The 23,000-nt window shown below is 43.2% G+C and overlaps 4 protein-coding genes across 4 annotated transcripts; all 4 read left to right on the forward strand.

Moving 5' to 3' along the window:
• Positions 1–432: 432 nt before the first annotated feature.
• Positions 433–1,377, forward strand: LOC118095605 (olfactory receptor 2G3-like). The gene has a single exon (XM_035136850.1). It carries the CDS (start codon positions 433–435, stop codon positions 1,375–1,377), a length of 945 nt encoding a protein of 314 aa, XP_034992741.1.
• Positions 1,378–6,235: 4,858 nt separating this feature from the next.
• Positions 6,236–7,316, forward strand: LOC118095604 (olfactory receptor 2D2-like). Its single transcript, XM_035136849.2, has one exon. The coding sequence runs from the start codon at positions 6,236–6,238 to the stop codon at positions 7,190–7,192; it is 957 nt and encodes a 318-aa protein (XP_034992740.1). The 3' UTR covers positions 7,193–7,316.
• A 2,844-nt stretch (positions 7,317–10,160) lies between these two features.
• LOC118095280 (olfactory receptor 2G3-like) lies at positions 10,161–14,420 on the forward strand. Its single transcript, XM_035136389.2, has 2 exons — positions 10,161–10,430; positions 12,080–14,420. Exon 2 carries the CDS (start codon positions 12,087–12,089, stop codon positions 13,035–13,037), a length of 951 nt encoding a protein of 316 aa, XP_034992280.1. The 5' UTR covers positions 10,161–10,430; positions 12,080–12,086; the 3' UTR covers positions 13,038–14,420.
• Positions 14,421–16,796: 2,376 nt separating this feature from the next.
• Positions 16,797–19,602, forward strand: LOC118095603 (olfactory receptor 2J3-like). Its single transcript, XM_035136848.1, has 2 exons — positions 16,797–16,846; positions 18,645–19,602. Exons 1-2 carry the CDS (start codon positions 16,797–16,799, stop codon positions 19,600–19,602), a joined length of 1,008 nt encoding a protein of 335 aa, XP_034992739.1.
• The last annotated feature ends 3,398 nt before the right edge of the window (positions 19,603–23,000 follow it).

Here is a 23,000-nt window from a genome sequence, read left to right on the forward strand (position 1 = left end):
CTTTAATCATGGAGATCCCGCCATGCAGGTTAGCGCCCGGGAGTGCCGACATTTCATGAGTGCTCTCAGCCCAAGCCCCTCCCCACTCCTTAATCGGAGTGGGTTTGGGGGCATCGCGGGCCCGCGGCCCCTCTCCGTAACCCCCGGAGAGGTAGGGGGGTTGCCTTTAACTCCCCTGGCAACCGCCGAATTCCTCATGAAGGTCGGAGAGATGGAACAAGGGTCAGCCATTCCTGCAGGCGGAAGCGGAACTCCTGGGAGTTGTAGTCCATCAGTATCTTGCCGCTGAGATGATTATGCAAAGTGGATTGGTTTGGGATTTGTTCTAGTGTTGCAGGAAGTGAAACATCATCTGTTTTTAAGGTTGTCCCATTCCCAGAGAACATCACTGGTTACTCAACGTTGCCCTTTCTCTTCAGGCAGGAGACCAGGATGGGGTCAGCGAACCTCACCACTGTCACAGAGTTCATCTTGGTGGGACTCACCAGTCACCGCAAGACACAGATTCTACTCTTTGTGGTCATCCTCATCATCTACTCCCTCACCATTATGGGGAACCTGGTGATCATTATGCTTGTGTGGGCCGACTCTTCCCTCCACACGCCCATGTACTTCTTCCTGACAAACCTTTCGGGCCTGGAGATCTGTTACGTCACCAGCACCTTGCCTCAGATGTTAGCTCACCTCCTTTCTGGCAATGGGGCCATCCCCTTTGCCCATTGTGCTATCCAGATGTACATTGCATTGGGCATGGGCGGCACGGAATGCCTTCTCTTGGCTGCCATGGCCTATGACCGCTACCTTGCCATCTGCCACCCCCTGCTGTATACTACTGCCATGGGTAGGTGGCGTCAATTGCAGCTTGCCTTAGTCTGCTGGATGGGTGGCTTCCTCCTGGGTTCGATAAACGTGGCCTGCACCTTCAGACTCCCCTTTTGTGGTCCAAACCGCATCAACCACTTCTTCTGTGAGATGCCCGTGGTGCTGAAACTTGCATGCGCTGACACGCACATCACACAAGCCATTCTTTTTGTTGCATCTGTGCTGGCCCTGCTAATTCCTGTTTCTGTTATCCTGACGTCTTACGGACTCATTCTCTCCTCAGTGTTACGAATGCGGTCAACTGCCCGACAGCACAAGGCCTTCTCCACCTGCGCCTCTCACCTGGTGGTGGTCACCTTGTTCTATGGCACTGTCATGTCTATGTACATGATCCCCCAGTCAGGGTCAGCTCCTGACCGGGACAAGCAAATTGCAGTCTTTTATGTTGTGGTAACTCCCTTGCTCAACCCCATCATTTATACTCTGCGGAATAAGGACGTTCACGGGGCAGCGGCCAAGGTGCTGGGAAGATGGAGCTTTCAGCAGCGAAACTGAATGTTGCCTGTGATGTGAATGGGATGGTGTGAGGGATTCCCAGATTCCCACCCCCTCACTGCTTTAACAACAGAGGCTCTCCCTGTGCTTCCTTACAAACGGGAGAAAACCTCCAGTGTCCAAATTGGACTTACCTCCAGGGTACCTCAGGCGCTGCGTTCGAAACCTATTGCCACCAGTGGGGTCTCCCTCCCATGGATCCCTACTGCTACAATGTGCCTCTCCCTTAGGCAACTATGTGGCTCCTTTGCCTTCGCTAACAAGCCCTTTGTATGACAGGAGAAAAAGCAAACAGTTTCCTCTTCCACAGGAATGCTTTGTTCTCGCCTCTTTGTCACACCTCTGAAGGTACTGAGACACTGGGTTAGGCACATTCAACTTTATTATTTAACTTGAAAACATGGATTTCTCTGGGTCTTAACAGCGCATATCTTCTTTTCATATAACACAGACTTGTTAATACATCTCCTGCATCCCTCTCTAACACTCTACCCGAACTGCCAACCCCCAACTGCCTCCATTTAGAACGCTGTATAGCTCCGCCTCCCAGGGAACACCTGCCTATCATGGGAGTGATATATTAACCCATGATGAACCGGAATCATCATCAGGCACTATTCCTCCACAGATGGCTCAAGTGTTGGTCTTCACCACATAGTTACACAAAGAGGTGGCAGATATTTCTCCCTCCCCACCCCCTAAGCAGTGGTTAGACCTTTCTTAACATCTCACATTGATTTTAAAGGATTGAATTGAATTAGCTCCTCCAAATTTTGAGTGGCCCATATACCTTATGGGTACTTCTGTCCATGGAATTTGATTATTTCTTCTCCAGTGATGTGAACAATTCATATATCTAGATATGTTATGGGAATTCTCTATGGAAATTCCACTCCACCTCATTATGTCCTTTTGATTATTATTATTCTAGTATGTGGTATCAAATCCATTCTGATTGTTGTAATTTTATTTTATAACCCTCAAATTTGGCAAAATAATTTAAGTAAATTTAAAGCAAGTTCAAATGGCTTATCAGGATCCTTTAGTATTAATACATCGATTTCACATACACTTCCACCCCTAGAGTTTTCTGTTCTTTTCTAATTGCTTCTGCAGGTGGATTTGGTGAGAAGCCATGGGAATCCTTGCTTTGTGCCTCCCAGACATTGCTCCAACTCAGAATTGTAGAATTGCGGAGTTGGGAGGGTCACAAAAGGCTCATCTAGTCCAAACACCTGCAATGCAGGAATTATAGTTAAAGAATGGCCATCCAACCTATGTCTGCAAACCCCCAATGAAGGTCCACAACCTTACTTCTCTGATAAAGTTGCGGCGCTCATCTCGTTTTACTGGCCGAGGGACCCAGTTTTTCTGGGTTATGTGGCTGCTTCTGGCGAAACCAGAGCAGCACACGGAAACGCTGTTTACCTTCCCGCTAGAGAGGTACCTATTTATCTACTTGTACTTTGATGTGCTGTCAAAATGCTAGGTTGGCAGGAGCTGGGACCAAACAACGGGAGCTCACCCCGTCGTGGGGATTTGAACCGCCGACCTTCTGATCAGCAAGCCCAAGGCTCAGTGGTTTAGACCACAGTGCCACCCTCGCCCCCTACTTCTCTGATACTACCTTATTAATGCAGATTGTAGCAGTTGGATCAGAATAAATCAGCTTAATCCACAAGATTAAGAACTGAAGAATTCAGAACACTTACACTATCAGCATTCTAAGCTGTGGAACAAGGTGAAGACCTTTGGACTCCAACATGTAGCAGCTGGTGGGACCAGGCAATGGGGAGCGACCAGGGGGGGGGCAGGATCAGCCAATAAAGAAATACCAAATTTCATAAATAAATACCAAAATTAATCTTCCCCCATTCTTCACTGTCATCAATAAACTGTTGGCTATGAAAAGCTATAGCTTCTGCTCTGTATCAGAAGTCCCAGGTTCAATCCCATATATTTTCAGCTGTGTCTGGGACTGCCCTTATTCTGAAATTCTGGAGAGCTGCTGTCGCTCAGTGTAGACAGTATTGACCTAGATGGACCACTGGTCTAACTCACTCTAAGACAGGTCCCCATGTTCCTATGAGAATACATTGCATCATAAAAGCTAAGTAAAAGGTAAAACCTATGGATGGGCATTCAGATATACCTAGTTTGCATGCATTCAATAATAGAATGAGGAATGTGTTTTGTTTTGTTTTTTAGATTAGAATGCATAGAACTCTATGTTGAATCCAGCATGGATTTATCTTTCCATATTCCTATGCTAAGAGCTTGAATCCCCACGAGGTTCAGGAAATAAACAACTATTAATGGTTCAGAGAAAGGCACCAAGGGAGTCCTTGTGGAGTAGTTGATTCATCTTAATGAATCTCAAGCAACAGAAAAACAATGCAAAAAATCTCAGAGACAATAAAAACGATGCTATGCTGTCTAGCTTTTAATGTTGGAATTAGGCAGGCAGCTGGGCAAACCCGGTTGTGTTGAACCTCACCTTAGAAGGCATTGAAACTTGGTTGGAGAGTCATCCACAATCTGGTAAAGCAAGCAAGACTCTGGTATCTCCCTGGTATCTCCAGTTAAAGGATCCCATTTCATAGGACAGGGAAGGACAACCGCCCACTGTCCTGCCAACATACATACAGCTTTCTCTTCAGGATGGGAGGCAGGGAGAAGATGCATTTTCCTGTTTGAGATGAATCTAGATGTTCACAGCACTGATTGTTTGGACCTTGTATCAGTCATAGATCAACCTGCCCCACTTGCTCAGAACAGGGAGGCACAGCGCTGATTAGTTGGGCCATGTGTTGACCAGGACTCAGGTTTCCTCCCCAACCAATTCGATTCTTTAAAAGTGGGAGAAATCTTTAACAAGCAAACACTAAATAAGGCCAGAAGATTGCATGTGTGTGTGAGAGAGCAAGAGAGTGAGAAAATCCTGTGGCCCAGCAGGAAAGCCAGTTGGAGAGGGGAAACAGCTTTAACTTGGTATCTGAAGAAGTGTGCATGCACATGAAAGCTCATACCAATGACAAACTTAGTTGGTCTCTGAGGTGCTGCTGGAAGGAATTTTTGTTTGGGAACCAATTGTCAGCATAGGAGCAAAAGCAGGAAGCAGCAGATTTTGGCAGAAGTCAAGAATGCACACAGCGGCTTCTGTTCTTTTTCAGCCTGTACCTTGCATTACCTAGGAAAATCTGCCGCCTCCTTGTTCAGAATTCTGGGAGGAAGTAAACTGGGAGCAAGGCATTAGATTACTTAGTACCCTGCAGCAAGCAGTTTTTCAAAGCAGCTCTTCCTCAGTAGAATCCCCTCAGGGAGAGGTGGAGCAGGTTTTTTCTTGAGATCACTGAAAGTTCAACGTCTTGCATTAGAAAGCTATAATTCACAGTTGCACAAGCATGAAAAACTCCTTTGAGGTTGGTGAAGAGCAACAAAAGCAAGTGCAGAGGTAAGATCATATTCTTCAACTTGGAATTGGGATTTTGCCCGTGTGTGAATGTTGTGTCTGTCTGTCTATCTACAGTGGTACCTCGGTTTATGAACACAATTGGTTCCGGAAGTCTGTTCATAAACTGAAGCGTTCATAAACTGAAGCGAACTTTCCCATTGAAAGTAATGGAAAGTGGATTAATCCGTTCCAGATGGTCCGTGGGGTACTTAAACTGAAGCGTTCATAAACTGAAGCGAACTTTCCCATTGAAAGTAATGGAAAGTGGATTAATCCGTTCCAGATGGGTCCGTGGAGTACTTAAACTGAAGCGTTCATAAACTGAAGCATGAGTGTAATTGGTTCTGGAAGTCTGTTCATAAACTGAAGCGTTCATAAACTGAAGCGAACTTTCCCATTGAAAGTAATGGGAAATGAAGTAATCCGTTCCAGATGGGTCCACGGTGTTCATAAACCGAAAATTCATAAACCGAGGTGTTCATAAACCGAGGTTCCACTGTATCTGTCTCTCTGTCTCTCTGTCTCTCTGTCTGTCTATCTATCTATCTATCTATCTATCTATCTATCTATCTATCTATCATCTATCTATCTATCTATCAAAATATATTCCCGTATAAATAACTAAAATTAAAATGAATGTGTGTCAATGTATGATAAATAATAAAATGTGAGAACAGAAAAACACACACCACACAATAAAAATTTGGTTAGAAATCTGGAAAAAGAAAGCAGCACTACTAGCTTTAAGGAAGTAAGTAATGATCCATACCTCTCAAAATCACTCTTTGGCCTCGGTCATATTTGATCCATAATTTGATAAAAAGAAAATGGTCACAGTCAGGAATTGACAAAGTTGTCTATTGAACTGATGACACCCAAGTAAAGAGGGTTGACTGTATGAGGTGAAAAATTACAGATATAAGACCTGTGTAACCATGCTTTATTTATCTTAACCCTGATTGCACATTATGGGTGAAATTCAATTAACTTTTATTCTGAGTACCTATATTGATATTAATGAACATGGCCAAGTTAGGCTCATGGGTCTCCATAGGTAAACTGTGAGTCAACAAAAAACTAAAACAGCACCAATGTTTGGCTGTTAACTCTAATGTGAACTCATGATTTAGACTATATTTATAAACCAAGGTTTGCATGAACCTGGTTTAAGCATTGCATGTGAATTGGTTGACACAATTTTATTGCCTTGGAAGGTGACAAGCAGATGGAGCATGCGTCACCCAATTCATGCCTTGTAGAAAGTTTTGTGTCTGTTTGAAATGAGATAATTATGCACACGCAGCGTTGGATTGGTTGGTTTGGGCATGAACTGACGTCGTGATGTGTAACACATGGCTTGCCTTAGATTCAGTGTTGCCCTTTCTCCGCAGGGAAGAGTTTAGGATGGGGGATGAGAACTTTACTTCGATCAAATATTTTGTATTGGTGGGACTGTCAAATGACCGAAGGACACAGATTCTACTCTTTGTGGTGGTCTTCATCATCTACTCCCTCACCGTTATGGGGAACCTGGTGATCATCATCCTTGTCCGACTTGACTCTTCCCTCCACACACCCATGTATTTCTTCCTGACACACCTGTCAAGCCTGGAGATCTGCTTTGTCACCAGCACTTTGCCCCAGATGCTGGCTCACCTCCTGTCTGGAAACGGAGTCATTTCTTTCACCCACTGCACTCTCCAGATGTATATTTCATTGTCTCTAGGTGGTACCGAATGCCTTCTTCTCAGTGCCATGGCCTATGACCGCTACTTGGCTATCTGCCACCCTCTATTATATGGTAGCATCATGGGCTGGGGGCGCCAAGTACTGCTTACTTCACTCTGTTGGGCAGGTGGCTTCCTTCTAGGTTCTATAAACGCAGGTAGCACCATTCGCCTCCCCTTCTGCGGCCCCAACCACATCAACCACTTCTTTTGTGAGCTCCCGATAGTGCTGAAGCTTTCATGTGCTGACACGCACATCACGGAGGCTTTCATATTCGTGGCATCAGTACTATTGCTTATAATTCCTCTGACAATTATCCTTATATCCTACGGGCTTGTTCTCTCCTCAGTATTGCAAATGAGATCAACCACTGGACTGCGCAAGGCCTTCTCCACATGTGGCTCCCACCTGATTGTGGTCACCTTGTTCTATAGCACCGTCATCTCTATGTACATGATTCCACGGTCGGGTTCAACTTCTGATCGTGACAAGAAAATTGCTGTCTTTTACATTGTGGTCACCCCGTTGCTCAACCCTATCATTTATACTCTGCGGAACAAGGATATCCATGGTGCAGCAGCCAAGGCGCTGAGAAGACTGGGCATTTTGCAAGAGCTGAGAGTTGCCTACTAGTATGAATAATGTGCAAATGTTCCTCAAACATTATATGTGTTGTAGCTGAAAATGCTGGCGGCATTAAGATAAATTCAACAGTGTGTACACAAGTTTTGATGGATGCAATAATGGAATGTTGAATGGTATCGTTTTTGTAAAATATGCAGGGATTTATGATATGTAAAATGAGCCATGGAAAGAGAAGAAGGGAAGTCATTGGTGTAAGGATGTAAAATGAAGTATTTCAAATTGTAAAACAGAAAGATTAATAAAATTGTATACAAAAACCCCAACATTTCGCGCGATGTTGTTGTTGGTTTGAATTGTCTTTTTTCCAATGTCCTTTTTAAAATTATTTTTCCAAATTATTACAAATCAAGCAAAATTAAATTATTTAAATAAAATTTCTTAAAATCCTGTTCCAAACAGGATTTTAATCAGGATTACCAAACAGGATTACTATCATCTCTTCACATAGCCACATCATTTCTTATTTAGAGTCCAGTTGACATCCCTCACTTGCTGTTAAACCATTCTTCCACCTGGCTGCTTTTTTCACCTTATAGACAGCACCTCCGTTACATGTTATAAATAATGAATCCATTTCAAGGTGTGTAGTCCTTCATATACATTATTGTCCTGGGCCTGGTGTGCTGGGAGAGTTAATTGCTATCTTCCATTGCTCAGTTCTTTGCAGTCTTTATCTGGATGGTACAAGATCACATGCCATTCCTCCCGCTGTTTATAAACTAGCGTATGAGCTGCAGCTGTAAATAACTGACAGAGTGAATATCCAGACTCCACCATGAAAATTCCACTCTGGAGTTCTTCCTCAGCACACAGGTAAAAACATGATCTTTTATCAAATTCAGCCTCTTTGCCAGATCTGTTCGGCAGCAGTTCATACTTTTTAAACAGTATTTCTCCAACAGCACTCCTAGCCCAGCCCAGGAATAATTTTAAATAAAGTCCATTCAGCCTCAGTCAAAGGGGGAGGGCATAGTAAAACCTTGCTAAATTCATTGTTGAGCATAAATCAAAAGCCTTCCCCCTCTTCTCCGAAGTAAGAAACAGAATAACAGGAGAGGACAGGAAAAAAGGAGGCCGTTTGAAAATCATAAGAAAGCACAAAGCACCTTGTCCTCCCCCTTCCTTTCCCGTCTGTTGTAAGGATTCTCAGGCTTCAAGGAAAACATTCAGATACCTTCAAGGAGCCAAGCCCAGTCCTTTCGGCAGCTGACTGATTGCAGCCCATTAGTATATGTTGGTTCAGGAGCGCCTCTTGATTAATGCCAATTGTGCAAATTATGGAGCAACCAACTACAAATCATGCCGGAGACAGAAGCTCGTCCATGGGAGGGACACACTCCCAAGTCACACCCGCTCTGCCTTTCAAGTTGGCAGACACATGCTTGAGCGACACGGTGGGATGCAGTGAGCTCCCCAGACCCCCACTCAGGCACCTGCAGGCCTACTTCACCAGCTCACAGGCTAATTTCCCAAGGCCACATCCTTCACTGGCCCTACTCTGACCCTCCTATAATTCCTTTTCAAGGCTGGAATGCACCCTTAAAGTGTGATGCAACATCCTCATTGCCTTATATTGCTGTACACAACTCTGATATTTTGCAAGAATGCTGCAAATTAGTCTTTTAAAATCAACAGATAATATGGAGTCCTGATATAGGGTTGTTTTCAAACCACATTTGCAGTTCTATACCCACTTTGTTCACCTCTTATGGTGGGCGTAGTATCATTTTCTACATTACCAATGTTTTGGGTATGAATGCCAATAATTATTTATGCAAAATGTTGCCTCCCATGAACATGAGGGAGCTACCGTATTGACCAGCTTGTAGAAAATCCAGCTCTTGCAGGAACCTACATCTTTTTTGTGTGGAAGGGAAACTAAGGGGGGGGGACATAAACCCTAAAAGAACCTGACATGGAGAGAGCATGCTCAGTTTTCACAGACTACTGAGTACAGTGGTACCTCGACTTACGAACGACTCAACAACCAAATTTTTCGACTTACGAATGGGGGTAATGGCCGCACGCTTACAAACGTCTCGACATCTGGAAAAAAAACCGTGGCGGTTTTAGATAGGGATTTTCCGACTTACGAATTTTTCAGTTTCCAATGCATTCCTATGGGAAATCGCGTTTCCAATGGCGTTTTTTGACTTAACGACTTTTTCGACTTACGAAGGTGTCTTCGGAACAGATTAATTTCGTAAGTCGAGGCACCACTGCATTTGTTGGTGACAGGAGAGAAAAGAATTAGGTGGAATGGAGTATTCTAGTAGAGCACATGGGATAACTACCTTAGGTTACTAGACTACTCCATTCCATTCATTTCTTGGGAAATCTTTCCCTTGTGTAACGTTAATCACCATGTCAAAAGTTTCAGGCCCAAGTGGCTGAAGGTAAAGGTAAAGAATTGTTAATGAGCTGAGGGGCCAGAGAGACAAAAGGAGTTGGAGCAGATCCAGTGTGGGAGATTCACAGTCTTTATTAACTTAATGAATCGCCATGCCTTTGAAAAATGGCAGGGAGAAATCACTCACCACTGCTGTCTCTGTTTTAAACCTGAGAAGAGTTAGGTAGTGGAATAAGCTAGGCTGTGATTAACCCTCATTTTGGAAGACTTTCAAAACTTCTTGGGGCAGCACCCAATAAAAGCACTGACCATATTTATATTCTTCCCCCCCCCCCCATAACTGATTAAGCTCTCTCAACCTCCTGCCTCGGGAGAAGCTGGATTTTTGCAGGGCTGGACGACTGATTGACTAGGTCCTTGAGCTGGAGAGTAAGCCACCTCATGTTCCCCACATTTCTCCACTTCCCCAAGGCAACGTGAATGCCCAAGGGAGAGACGGGGGAAATCTTTATCTCTAAAGTGCCAAATGAACCTTTAGTCAGATAACCAGAACAAGCACTTGTGTGCATAGAGTATTGGAAGCATATCAAAGAAGAGACGCAAGCAGCTGCCGTCCCAGAATCCATGTTTCTGTAAAAGAGAAAAGGCAGGGAGAGGCAGATCTTACTCCAAAGCAAGAGTCCTTTCACTGACTCTCCTTTCTTTGTTCGTCTGCATGCAGCTTTCCTATGAAGTCATCAGTATTGCAGTGAACATCCTCGCCATTTCTTTGCAGCCCTCAATAGAAAACTATTCAGCTTTCATATGCCTTAAGAAAACACTGCTGCAAGAGAAATCTCTTAACAGCTGCTGGTGAACCCTGTGCGGCATTCAAAGGTCAGATTACATTGAGTAATTTGTAAGTCAGTTGGTGGTCAGGTGGGGGTGGGGAGGAAACCCCTAACATTTGTGGCCACTATCCATTCTTGAAAAGTTACTCTGCTGTATGCAGAGAATGTAGTTTTGGGTCTATAGTTTCTTCTTTAAAGGGGCTCCTCTTTCTTTTTTAAATTTCTCAAAGGCATCATTCTGAAATTCATTTATGCTGTGTTTGGGAGAATAGCAGTCATGATGATTTTAGTTAGGGGGAGGGGAGAACCAACATGATTGGTCAGTTAGTTGAGTATTTCTGTTGCTTTGTTCTTCCTCCCCCTTGGTTAGTCATAATAATAATAATAATAATAATAATAATAATAATAATAATAATAATAATAATATATTTATACCCCACCCATCTGGCTGGGTTTCCCCAGCCACTCTGGGTGGCTTCCAACAGAAATATTAAAATACACAAATTTCTTAAAGATTAAAAGCTTCCCTAAACAGGGCTGCCTTCAGATGTCCTCTAAAAGTCTGGTAGTTGTTTTTCTTTTTGACATCTGGTGGGAGGGCGTTCCACAGGGCGGGTGCCACTACCGAGAAGGCCCTCGGCCTGGTTCCTTGTAGCTTTGCTTCTCGCAGTGAGGGAACCGCCAAAAGGCCCTCGGCACTGGACCTCAGTGTCCGGGCAGAGCGATGGAGATGGAGACGCTCCTTCAGGTATACTGGACCGAGGCCGTTTAGGGCTTTAAATGTTAATGTTGTCCTTGTATAACTTATCTGAGAGGAGGATGGGGACAAAACTAGAATCAGTTGGTCTCCTATTCCTGGTTCTCCTGCCTTCCACCTTATTAGTCCAATTAGTCCAAATGACCACTACTATGAATGAGGAACCATTTTCTTTCCACTCATACCCTTCCACATAGTCCAAATAGACCCTCAAAGCAAATAAAACTCTCATGTGTTCCTTTATCATCTCATCTGCATAGCTCTTTTTGTAAAAATATAAAATAAATAAGTCCCAGGGCAGTTCTTGCAACCATGTACCACAAAAAATAATGAATGCACAGAACTAAAGTCAATGTATCAGCGGGGTGTTAATGTCACTAAACAAGATGGTGCCCCAGCACTATGATTCCTCGAACACAGGCACCCCCAAACTCAGCCCTCCAGATGTTTTGGGACTACAACTCCCACCATCCCTAGCTAACAGGACCGGTGGTCAGGGATGATGGGAACTGTAATCCCAAAACATCTGGAGGGCCGAGTTTGGGGATGCCTGCTCTAACATAAATAAGTAAATAAAACCATGAACATCAAGAAATATATACTTTTATATAAATTTATACAGCATTTATTGTAAGAAAACCCAAAGCGGTTTACCAAAAAATAAAACAATAAAATTATCTATACTTCAATAGATTGTTAAATAAAGAATAAACAAGCAAGCTGTTCTCACCATCACAATGACGCAAAGACATGCAATAGTGAAAGGAAAGTTTAGTTATTGGGAAACTAAAGACACTTGCTGGGATTTTTTAAAAAATAAAATTGAGCTTCATGGTTGGTTCATGGTTTGACCCCAGTCTTGTAGGGCCCCAAACAAGGCTATACTTATGGTTCTCGGAGAATTTCACTGGTCTCCCCCTGTTGTCCTTTCTCTGCAGGAAGGAGATGAGGATGGGGGAAGAAAACGTCACTTCTGTGAAAGAGTTTATATTGGTGGGATTCTCCAGTGATCGAAGGACACAGATTCTCCTCTTTGTGGTAGTCCTCATCATATACTCCCTGACCATTGTGGGGAACCTGGTGATCATCATTCTTGTGTGGGTTGAGACTTCACTTCACATACCAATGTACTTCTTCTTGAGCAACTTAGCAGGCCTAGAGATCTGCTATGTCACCACCACCTTGCCCCAAACGATGGCAAGCCTCGTGTCCGGCAATGGAGCCATCTCCTTCACCCGTTGTATGGCACAGATGTACATCACATTGTCCCTTGGATCCTGTGAATGCCTTCTTCTAGGTGTAATGGCCTATGATCGCTACCTAGCTATCTGTCACCCTCTAATATATACTAGTGTTATGGGCTGGTGGCGACAATTTCTGCTTGCCTCAGTCACTTGGGTTGGTGGCTTCCTCCTTGGTTCTCTAATGGTTGGCAGTGCCACTTCTCTCTACTTCTGTGGCCCAAACCGTATTGACCACTTCATCTGTGAGATGGCAATGATGATTAAACTTTCATGCACTGACACATACATTACAGAGGCCGCCATCTTTTTGGCAGCTTCACTCGGGGTCATAATTCCTCTTTCGATTATCATGACCTCCTATGGGTTTGTTATCTCCTCAGTATTGAAAATGAGGTCAACTGCTGGATGGCGCAAGGCCTTCTCCACGTGTGGCTCCCATCTGATTGTGGTCACCTTGTTCTATGGCACCGTCATCTCTATGTACATGATTCCACGGTCGGGTTCAACTTCCGATCGTGACAAGAAAATTGCCATTTTCTACCTTATGGTCACCCCTCTGCTCAACCCTATAATTTATACTCTTCGGAACAAGGATATCCATGATGCAATAGCCAAGGTGTTGCAAAGACTGGACATTAAGGAAAAGAGTTGATCATTGCGCTACTAGAATGAATAATATGGAAATGTTGCTTGAGCGTCAGGTTTTGACGCAGGAGATACGTATCTCCTGGGACATGGAACTGTCTCTTTGTTAATGACCAGGAGTTGTTTCTGGAGCAGGAGCTTCTAAGAAAGCTGTAGAACAAGTTCATGTCATTGATTTATTTATTTTATGCCCAATCTTTCCTCCAAAGAAGTCAAGGCAGCATAGATCAGGCATCCCCAAACTGCGGCCCTCCAGATGTTTTGGCCTACAGCTCCCATGATCCCTAGCTAACAAGACCAGTGGTCGGGGAAGATGGGAATTGTAGTCCAAAACATCTGGAGGGCCGAAGTTTGGGGATGCCTAGCATAGATGGTTCTTTCATTCCTATTCAGAACAACTCAGTGTCCTCTGCAGAGCACCATATTGTCTTCCCATGCCCTAAAGGACCAACCCAAGAAAACTCTAGACAGCAGGGAACTCTTAGGCCAGGAAAAATCAAGGGGAACCGAACAGCTTCTGTCGTCAGTGCCAGCTCCTCGACTTGCTAGTCCTTTCACGGGTCATGGTTCACAGCCAAATCTTTATAACTTCTCCCTTTTCTGGAGCCAACACTGCTGCTGAGGAGATCTGAGCACCAAAGCCTCCTGGAAGGGAGACAGGCATGCTGGGAATTCCCACCAACTCCTCCTTCTGACTTCAGTATTTTTCTTCCCCCCCTCCTACGAAAGCAATTTTCTCTTTATTGGAACAGCAAAGCCAAGGTACAGTAGCCAAGATAGAGGGCTGTTTTCAGATTTCATTTGCAATGCTATACCCGCTCAGGGCTTATCCACACTTCTGCATGCCCCGGGCCTACAAAGCACAGGGTTGGAGAGGTATTAAGGCTTGTTTTAATATCTTGTTTGCAGTACTGCATTGCTGATGGAACCAACCTCTCTTGGTTCCTGATGGAGCTATTCTGGGAGCTGGGCCTTGGACCCAGTGGATTGTGTACATTCTCTGGAACTTTGGAAATTGACTTCCCAGTATGTGCCATCACTTCTGCTGTAGTGGGTTTAGGGCACTAGGCAATCTTACCAGCAGCACCTGCAGAAATTCAAGGATTTTAGGGCCAAGCTACATCTTCCCTTCACAGTGGTGGTTAACAATTGAATTTAGGTGTGTATCTCAAGGGAGAGATGAGGTGTAGATATTGCTCCCTTTTGGTACCAACTCAGTCTTCTCGTAAAAAAACAACAACCTCACGCTTGTATTCCCAGGTAATTAAATATATTTGCTTCAACTCTACAATTGAATACACTTGATTATATTGCGTTATTTTTGTATTCCCTTGTCAGGTGATATATTCTATATGTGACTGATTAACCTTATTTTTTCTCTTCTGTAACCCTGAACTATATTTGCTTAAGTAAAGAAATACATTGGCTAAAAACAAGAGACTGAGACTCTTCGCTGGAACCTAAATATTACGTGTGCTGATATGGAGGGGGACCATAGACACACACACCCTCAACATGGTACATGATTCTGGCATAATCTAAGGTGCTACGTCAACCATTGAACCAAAGGTTTTGATACATAAAAGGTCCTCTTAAAGTTTTACCTGGAAAAGGCCAATATTAGTCACAGATGCCATGCCAGATAGGACATTGTGGATGGAGCTTAAGAAAATAGTTTGACCCTCCCAAAGGGAGAATTTCAACTATAAGTGCTTGCATAGGAAGGCAATTTATGGAGAACAGAAATGGCTCAGAATATTAATAAAAGATTTGGTTTTGGAGAGAGGCACTGGCAATGGTGCTGACAGAAGGAGAACATCATATTTCTGAAGTCATCTAGGGAGATTGAGGGATGCTGGTGGTGCTGTGGTATAAACCACTGAGCCTTTTGGGCTTGCCGATCAGAAGGTCAGCAGTTCGAATCTCCGCGATGGGGTGAGCTCCCGTTGCTCAGTCCCAGCTGCTGCCAACCTAGCAGTTCAAAAGCATGTCAAAGTGCAAGTAGATAAATAGGTATAGCAGCGGCGGGAAGGTAAGCGATGTTTCCATGCGCTGCTCTGGTTTCACCAGAGTCATGCTGGCCACATGACCTGGAAAAACTGTCTGTGGACAAACGCTGGCTCCCTTGGCCTGTAAAGCGAGATGAGCGCTGCAACCCCAGAGTCGTTCGCGATTGGACTTAACTTTCAGGGGTGCCTTTACCTTTACCTTTAGGGGGAATTGGGTTGCAGGAGCATGCTTACACAGTGGCAGAATCTACCTTCACAGATGCTTTAGGAGGAAATCTGGACCCTCCTCAATTAGAATTGGGTGGATGCGAAGGCAGATCAGGTACTCATGCCATCCCTGCCTGGCACAAATGCTTGCAAGGCCAACAGGGAGATGGAGCTGGCAGCAGCAACTCATAATGGAACATGCTCCCGCAATGGTTTTAAAGGAGGATTGGACAGATTCATAGAGGATAAGGCTATCAATATCTGTATTACATCTCCATTGTCAGGGTCACTGTTCCTCTGGATACCAGTTGCTTGGGAATTGCAAGTGGGCACAGCATAATTGATAAATCTGGATTGGACCTGGTCTGGTGTGCACACATTCCACTTCACCCCAGAGCCAATCCGGATTGCAACCTGCAAACTAAAAATCTCTGAAAATGTCCCCTTTCTGAAATTCTGGAGAGCAGCATAGGCGACATTGAGCTTGTTGGACCAATGACTCAATATAAGGCAACTTCCCAAGAGCATACCATGTGCCCTAAATGCTAAGGAAAACATGAAACCCACAGAGACAAATTCAAATATACTCAGTTTGCATACATTCAAATAACAGAATGTGAAATGTGTTTATTTGTTTTTATTACAATGCATACAATTCTGATTCAAAGCCAGCATAGAATTATTCTTCCATATCTGTGAAATGTTAAGAACATGAAACCCCATGAGGTTCAGGAAATAAACACCTATTAATGGCTGGAGAGAAAGGCACCAAGGGAGTCCCTGTGGAGTAGATGCACTGTCTTCATTATCATAATGAATAGCAAGCAAGGGGAAAAGAATGCAATAAGCCACAGGGAGAATACAAATACTGGTGTGCTGTCCAGTTTCCAATGTTGGGAATAGGCAGTTGAGCAAGCCAGGTTGTGTTGAACCACACCTTAGCAGGCATTAAGACCAGGTTCGAGGATCATCAAGCATCTGGCCAGGTACTTGAAGAAGCATATCAGAAATAGAGCAAGACTTTTTCTGTGGCATATCTGTGGTCCGTCTCCAGTTAAAGGATCCCAGTTCACAGGATAGAGAAGGACAACTACCTGATGACCTGCGGACATACATATAACTTTTTCTTTAAGATGGGAGGCAGGGAAAACATGCATTTTCCTGGCTGAGATGAATCTAGATGTTCACAGCACTGATTGTTTGGCCCTTGTGTCAGTCCTAGACCAACCTGCCCCACTCGCTCAGAGCAGGGAGGCACAGCCCTGATTGGCTGGGCCATGTGTTGACCCATTTTCCCCACAACCAATTTGATTTAGGAAAGGTTAGCAAAAGCAAACTGCAAGTAAACTACAAGGCATTAGACTACTGAGTGCCCTGCAACAGGCAGTCTTTCCAAGGAGCACAGAGCTGCCCTCCCTCTCCTTAAGGAGAGACACAGCAGGTTCCTCCTTGAGATCACTGACAATTTTTTTTTATTGTTCAACGTCTCACGTTAAGACAGCTGACTGGAGCCCCCTCAGCTATCATCTATAGTTGCAGATACCAGTGACATGGATAACTATTTGAGGATTGCTGAAAAACAACAAAGAGAAGAGCAATGGTAAGATCATGTTCTTCGATTTGGAAATGGGATATTTTGTGTGTGTGTGTGTGTGTGTGTGTGTGTGTGTGTGTGTGTGTGTGTGTGTGAATGTAGCCTATTTTCTTGTTTTAATGGATATTTGAAGATGGACTACATACATACAATGGTGGTCTCTCCCTTAAAACATCTATTTTATCCCAGGAAACTATGATCTCCAGGGGTGCCAAGTGGAATAAAATATTGGAGAGGGGAGGTAGTTCTTCACATGGCATGGTGTATACACACTACTTGAATGGTAATGCCCATCAACAGGGCAGGCATAGGCCCTCCAGATGGTTTGTGACCACAACTCCCATGATCCCTAGCTAACAGGACCAGTGGTCAGGGGTGATGGGAGTTGTAGTCCCAAAACATCTGGAGGGCTGAGTTTGCTTTTCCCAGTCCCCTCAAATATTTTATTGGGGGAGCCGAAGGAGCCTCGGCCCCTAGGAGTTGGCTCCTATGATTCCTTTATTTTATGAATTTATATACTGCCCTATACCTGGAGGTCTCAGGGCAGTTCACAGGACAAAATCAAAATATAAAACCACAAAATATAAAACCACAAAAAACTCTGAAGTGAAACCATGGTTTGAACTATATTTGCCAGCAGGCGCAGCCTTTGTTATTGGTTGTCCTTATGGCATAGGCTCCAGAATCTGTACCTGATTCAATGTCTTTGGAGGGATGATTTTCCCAGCCCATGGGCAAGAGAGATCCATTCTAAAGTAGTGATCTATGGATTGTCCCCATCAGAACTATTAAAACTGGACCTAGCCACGGCTAAAAGAACCCTCATTCAAAAACTTGAGGAGATTGACCTCCAACAAAACACCATTCTGGGTAGTGGAACTTGCTCACCACTAAATCTTGGCATAGTGCCTTCCCAGCAGATACCATCTTATTTGACTTCCTTGTCTGTAGATACGCCTTTATTAAGGCAAGATTTAATGCCTTTCCTTCTAATGTTATGAACAATAGATTTTCCAAAGGTCAGATTTCAGCTGTGTGTGTATGTGATAATAGATCTATTGAATCCTTACAACATATACTATTTTGCTGTCCACTGTATTCAGTTTCTCGGACCAGATTTTTGTCCCCTTTATTATTGGAAACCTCGGGTGACTCCTTGGAAACACAGTTAACACATTTACTGCAAGATTCTGATCCGAGTAGGTCCCTTTTTGTTGCCAGGTTTCTGATTACAGTCTTAGCTTATAAGAGAAAAAATGGATTACTTTATGATTATTGATTTTGCTTAAATAATACTGATTTATAGTGATAATCTGATATTTTAAGTGCTGTATTGCTCTTATTTTAATGGAATTTAGAAATTTATGATTTTAGATATGTATTTTAATTTTTTAATTTTATTTTGTCATATTTGCTTTGTTGTTCAATGTATATTGGTATTGAATATGGGCCTATGGCCGTAATAATCTATCTATCTATCTATCTATCTATCTATCTATCTATCTATCTATCTACTATCTATATTTGCCAACCATGGCCTGTATGACCCAATGATAAGCAGTGTATGTTACCTGATAGCCTTTCTTATTTGAAAGTAACACACAAATGGAGTGAATATCTCTCTATTCATGCCCTGTGGGAAGCTTTTCATCTGTTTGGAATGAGACAACTGTATACTTGCATTCAAGGATTAGCTTGTTCTGGGATCAAGCTGATATTGCGATGAGTGGAATATAGCTTGTTTGAGACATGCCCCATTTCCTGAGCGTACCACTGCTCTTTCACTGTTTCCCTTTCTCTGCAGGGAAGAGGTCAGAACAGGTGATGAGAACTTGACCTCTGTCAAATATTTTATATTGATGGGATTCTCCAATGACCAAAGGACACAGATTCTACTCTTTGTGGTCATCCTCCTCATCTACTCCCTCACCATTATGGGGAACCTGGTGATCATTATGCTTGTGTGGGCCGACTCTTCCCTCCACACACCCATGTACTTCTTCCTGACAAACCTTTCGGGCCTGGAGATCTGTTACGTCACCACCACGTTGCCCCAGATGATGGCAAACCTCCTGTCTGGCAATGGTGCCATCTCCTTCACATGCTGCATGACACAGATGTACATCACATTGGCCTTGGGTGGCACTGAATGCCTTCTTCTCAGTGCCATGGCCTATGACCGCTGCTTAGCTATCTGCCACCCTCTATTATATGTCAGCATCATGGGCCGGGGGCTCCACGTCCTGCTCGCCTCGCTCTGTTGGGCAGGTGGCTTCCTCCTTGCTTCGATAAATGTGGGGACTACCCTTGGCCTCCCCTTCTGCCATGCCAACCACATCAACCACTTCTTTTGTGAGCTGCCCGTGGTGCTGAAACTTTCATGTGCCGACACACACGTCACAGAGGCGTTCATATTCTTGGCATCGGTAGTATTGCTATTAATTCCTCTGACAATTATCCTTATATCCTACGGGCTTGTTCTCTCCTCAGTATTGCACATGCGATCAACCGCTGGACGGCGCAAGGCCTTCTCCACATGTGGCTCCCACCTGATCGTGGTCACCTTGTTCTATAGCACCGTCATCTCTATGTACATGATTCCACGGTCGGGTTCAACTTCTGATCGTGACAAGAAAATTGCTGTCTTTTACATTGTGGTCACCCCGTTGCTTAATCCTATCATTTATACTCTGCGGAACAAGGATATTCATGGTGCAACAGCCAAGGCGCTGAGAAGACTGGCCATTTTGAAAAAGAGTTGAGAGTTGCCTACTCGTGTAAATAATGTACAAATTTTGCTCAAACTTTCTGATTTTTTTGGCATTGTCTGCTGGGTCATGAAGTTACTTCTTTGTCCATGATGAGGAGCTGCTTCTGGTTGACAGGCATATGTCAAGAATGCTTTGATGGTGTTTCCTGCTTGGCAGGGGGTTGGACTGGATGGCCCTTGTGGTCTCTTCCAACTCTATGATTCTATGATTCTATGGTTCACGAACAGGCAAGAGAGTTCTAAAACAAGTTTATATAACTTTTTTATTATCATTCTATCCCGACTTTCCTCTAAAGAATTCAAGTTGTTATATTGCATAATACAAGAATATTTAATGTTTTTGATATTATACAACAATAATGCAACATAATATATTAGGAAAGATCACAATAAAATAAGGTGGGGGGAGGAAAAAAGAGGGAAAAGAAAAATACTGTTATCATTCATTTTCCAATGAAGTTCAATAAATTGAGTGTAGCATGCAATCCCAAAGCTTCCTAGCAATGCATATGGATTTATATTTTCCTGCACCTTACTACCCCAATATACAACAATAATAATATTCTTTCAACAAACTGATCATAATCCTGTCTGCCTTCTCTCACTTGAATCATATCGGTCAATTTTGACCAAACAGGTTACATCACGTACTTTATTTAGCCATTCGGCTCCTGTATCAAACATGGGGGAATTTTCTAGTTACAGGTGAATGTTGTGTGAGTTGCGCTCATTAAGTAAAGAGGCATCTACCTGCCACCCATTAAAACTGAATCTTTGACATAGACCAGGCATCCCCAAACTTCGGCCCTCCAGATGTTTTGGACTACAATTCCCATCTTCCCCGACCACTGGTCCTGTTAGCTCGGGATCATGGGAGTTGTAGGCCAAAACATCTGGAGGGCCGCAGTTTGGGGGTGCCTGGTTTAAAAGAAAGAAAGAAAAGAAATGGGTAAATATATATATGCATGTTTGGGTTAAGTGGGTCTGGAAAGGTTGAAGACGGCTGCTCTAGAGCACCAGAAATTATCCTGAAGCAAATTTCCCTACTTAAGTCCCCTTAATTACCTACATAGCCACGGGTCAACAATCCAGAAGGAAGGGAAATGATAATGGGCCTGGAAGTATTGCAGGTGCGCAACAGAGACCAGGGACATGCGGGCCTCTAGATTTGATGGACTGCACACACACACACACACACACCCATCCCTGACCATCAGCTATGCTGGCTGGGACACACACGCAAGGCAGCTGCACCTTTATTTTATTTTTAAATGTTTTTTATTTATTTCAATCTTTAAAACCATACAAAAGAATCATGGATCTTCGTTTACAAAATGATAGAGAAAAGAAAAGAAAAAGAAAAAAAGGATGAGGCAGCCCGCGGATGTGTTGAGCACAACATGTCCTAATCTATACACAAATTGTCTCCTCTAGACAAAATGGGAAAAAATAAGAAAAAGAAAAGAAGTAGATAAATGGGGGGAAAAAACGAAGAAAAGAAAGGGAAGGAGGAGAAAGAAGAACTGGAAAAAATAAAAAAGAAGATTCTATACATACGTAGTAAAATACACACCCACAGGAACAAATAAATAAATAAATAAATAAAATAAATGAAGAATAACAGCGGTCTTCCAATCATATCCTATACAATTTATATTAGTCCATCTTATTATATACAAAAGGTTCACCTCTGTTTTTTCCTTTTATTTTCCAATAGGTTCAGTTCCAATCTGCCTTCATGATCTTGTTACTTTACTCATTGATATATAATCGTCAAAAATCCTCCATTCCTTTTTTATTTTTTGTTTCGTTTGTCCTCTAATGCTCCCAGTAACCCTGGCTAGCTGTGAGTATTCCTTCATTAAAATTTGCCAATCTGATACGTTGGGTGTGTTCTTATTTTTCCAGTTTCTTGCGATTAAGACTCTCGCGGCTACAATACCATACATAAGTAATATTCTATTTGCACTTTTTATTTCTTCTGGTATTATATTTAATAGGAACATTTCTGGTTTTTTTTATAATCTTACATTTCAGCATTTTCTTTAATTCTTCGTAAATGTTGTTCCAATATTTACTTATCTCTGCACATTTCCACCACGTGTGCATTTGAGTTCCTATTTCCTTCTCACACCTCCAACAGTTTGGTGACTTATTTTTGTACATCTTGGCTAATTTTTCAGGAGTCTGATACCAGCTGCACCTTTAATAGTTGTGTAAAAAAGGGAATTTCAGCAGGTGAAGCTTTCACAACAACCTACACCTGCTTAGGGAGGGGGTAGTTTTCACGTTCAGTTCACATTTAAAAGCGAACCTACCTATTTCTGAAGCAATGCAAGAAAAGAAAACTATTGGTAGTTGTTCTGATTCAGCAGGTTTTCCCTGGGGAAAGTGAAAATTTGGATGAGCCGTATATTTTGAAAGGTGCAATATTCTGAATTTTGCAATGCAGTTAACAAGCTGACTTCAGTCTTGTGGTTCAGGAGAGTGAAGTAGGGAATCAGCAAACGAGGCAGATTTCAGGTTGTGGATGGGGGGACAGTGGGTAAGATGTTCATAAGATTAGGTATCTGAAGACTAGAGTACAGCAGTGGTGACCCTCAAGCATGGGGGATAGATGAGGCCCTCCGGGGAGCTATTGGTTTTCTTGAGGAAAACCCAGCTTTCGCAGGAATCTCCCCCCCCCATGAGAGGGAAACCAAGGGAGCAATCCCCCCTAAAGAGCCTCACATAGACAGGGCATGCTCAGTTTACAAAGAATCCTGACTATTTTTTGGTGGCAGGACAAGGAAGCTTAGGTGGAATGGAGTATTCTGGAAGAGGGCATGGTACGGCTGGAATACTGAACTGGAGAGGAGCACAGAACATCCTTTTGCATATTAATAAATGAATATCAAAACCCTTCCTTCATTTTTTTGCCTTGGCATTGAAGCAAAGTTGGAAATGAAAATTTCATGTAATACATGCAAATGTACTCCGTTAACCACCACCCCCTCAAAAATAAAAATAAAAATGAACTGCTATATTCAAGGTGTGTTTGTGTATTTTAGTGCGCATGCAACTCTGATGTTGGACTGGTGTAATCTTTAGCAAACTTGAACCTACATTTCATTTCTTTGTTGAAAAGTTTGAAAACGTTTCCCTTCTGTATTGTTAATTAAAATATCAAAAGCTTCATTCCCAAGTGGCTGGAGGAAAAGGTAAGGGATTGTTAATGAGCTGAGGGGACAGAGAGACAAAGGGATTGGAGCAGATCAAGGGCTGGAGATTCACAGTCCTTATTATCTTACCGAATTATCAAGCCTTTGGCAAATGGCAGGGAGAAATCATTCAACACTGCTGTCTCTGTTTGAATCCCGAGAAGACTTAGGTAGCTGAATAAGATCAACT

Source organism: Zootoca vivipara, chromosome 13, assembly GCF_963506605.1.
Source record: "Zootoca vivipara chromosome 13, rZooViv1.1, whole genome shotgun sequence".
Taxonomy (NCBI): Eukaryota; Metazoa; Chordata; class Lepidosauria; order Squamata; family Lacertidae; genus Zootoca; species Zootoca vivipara.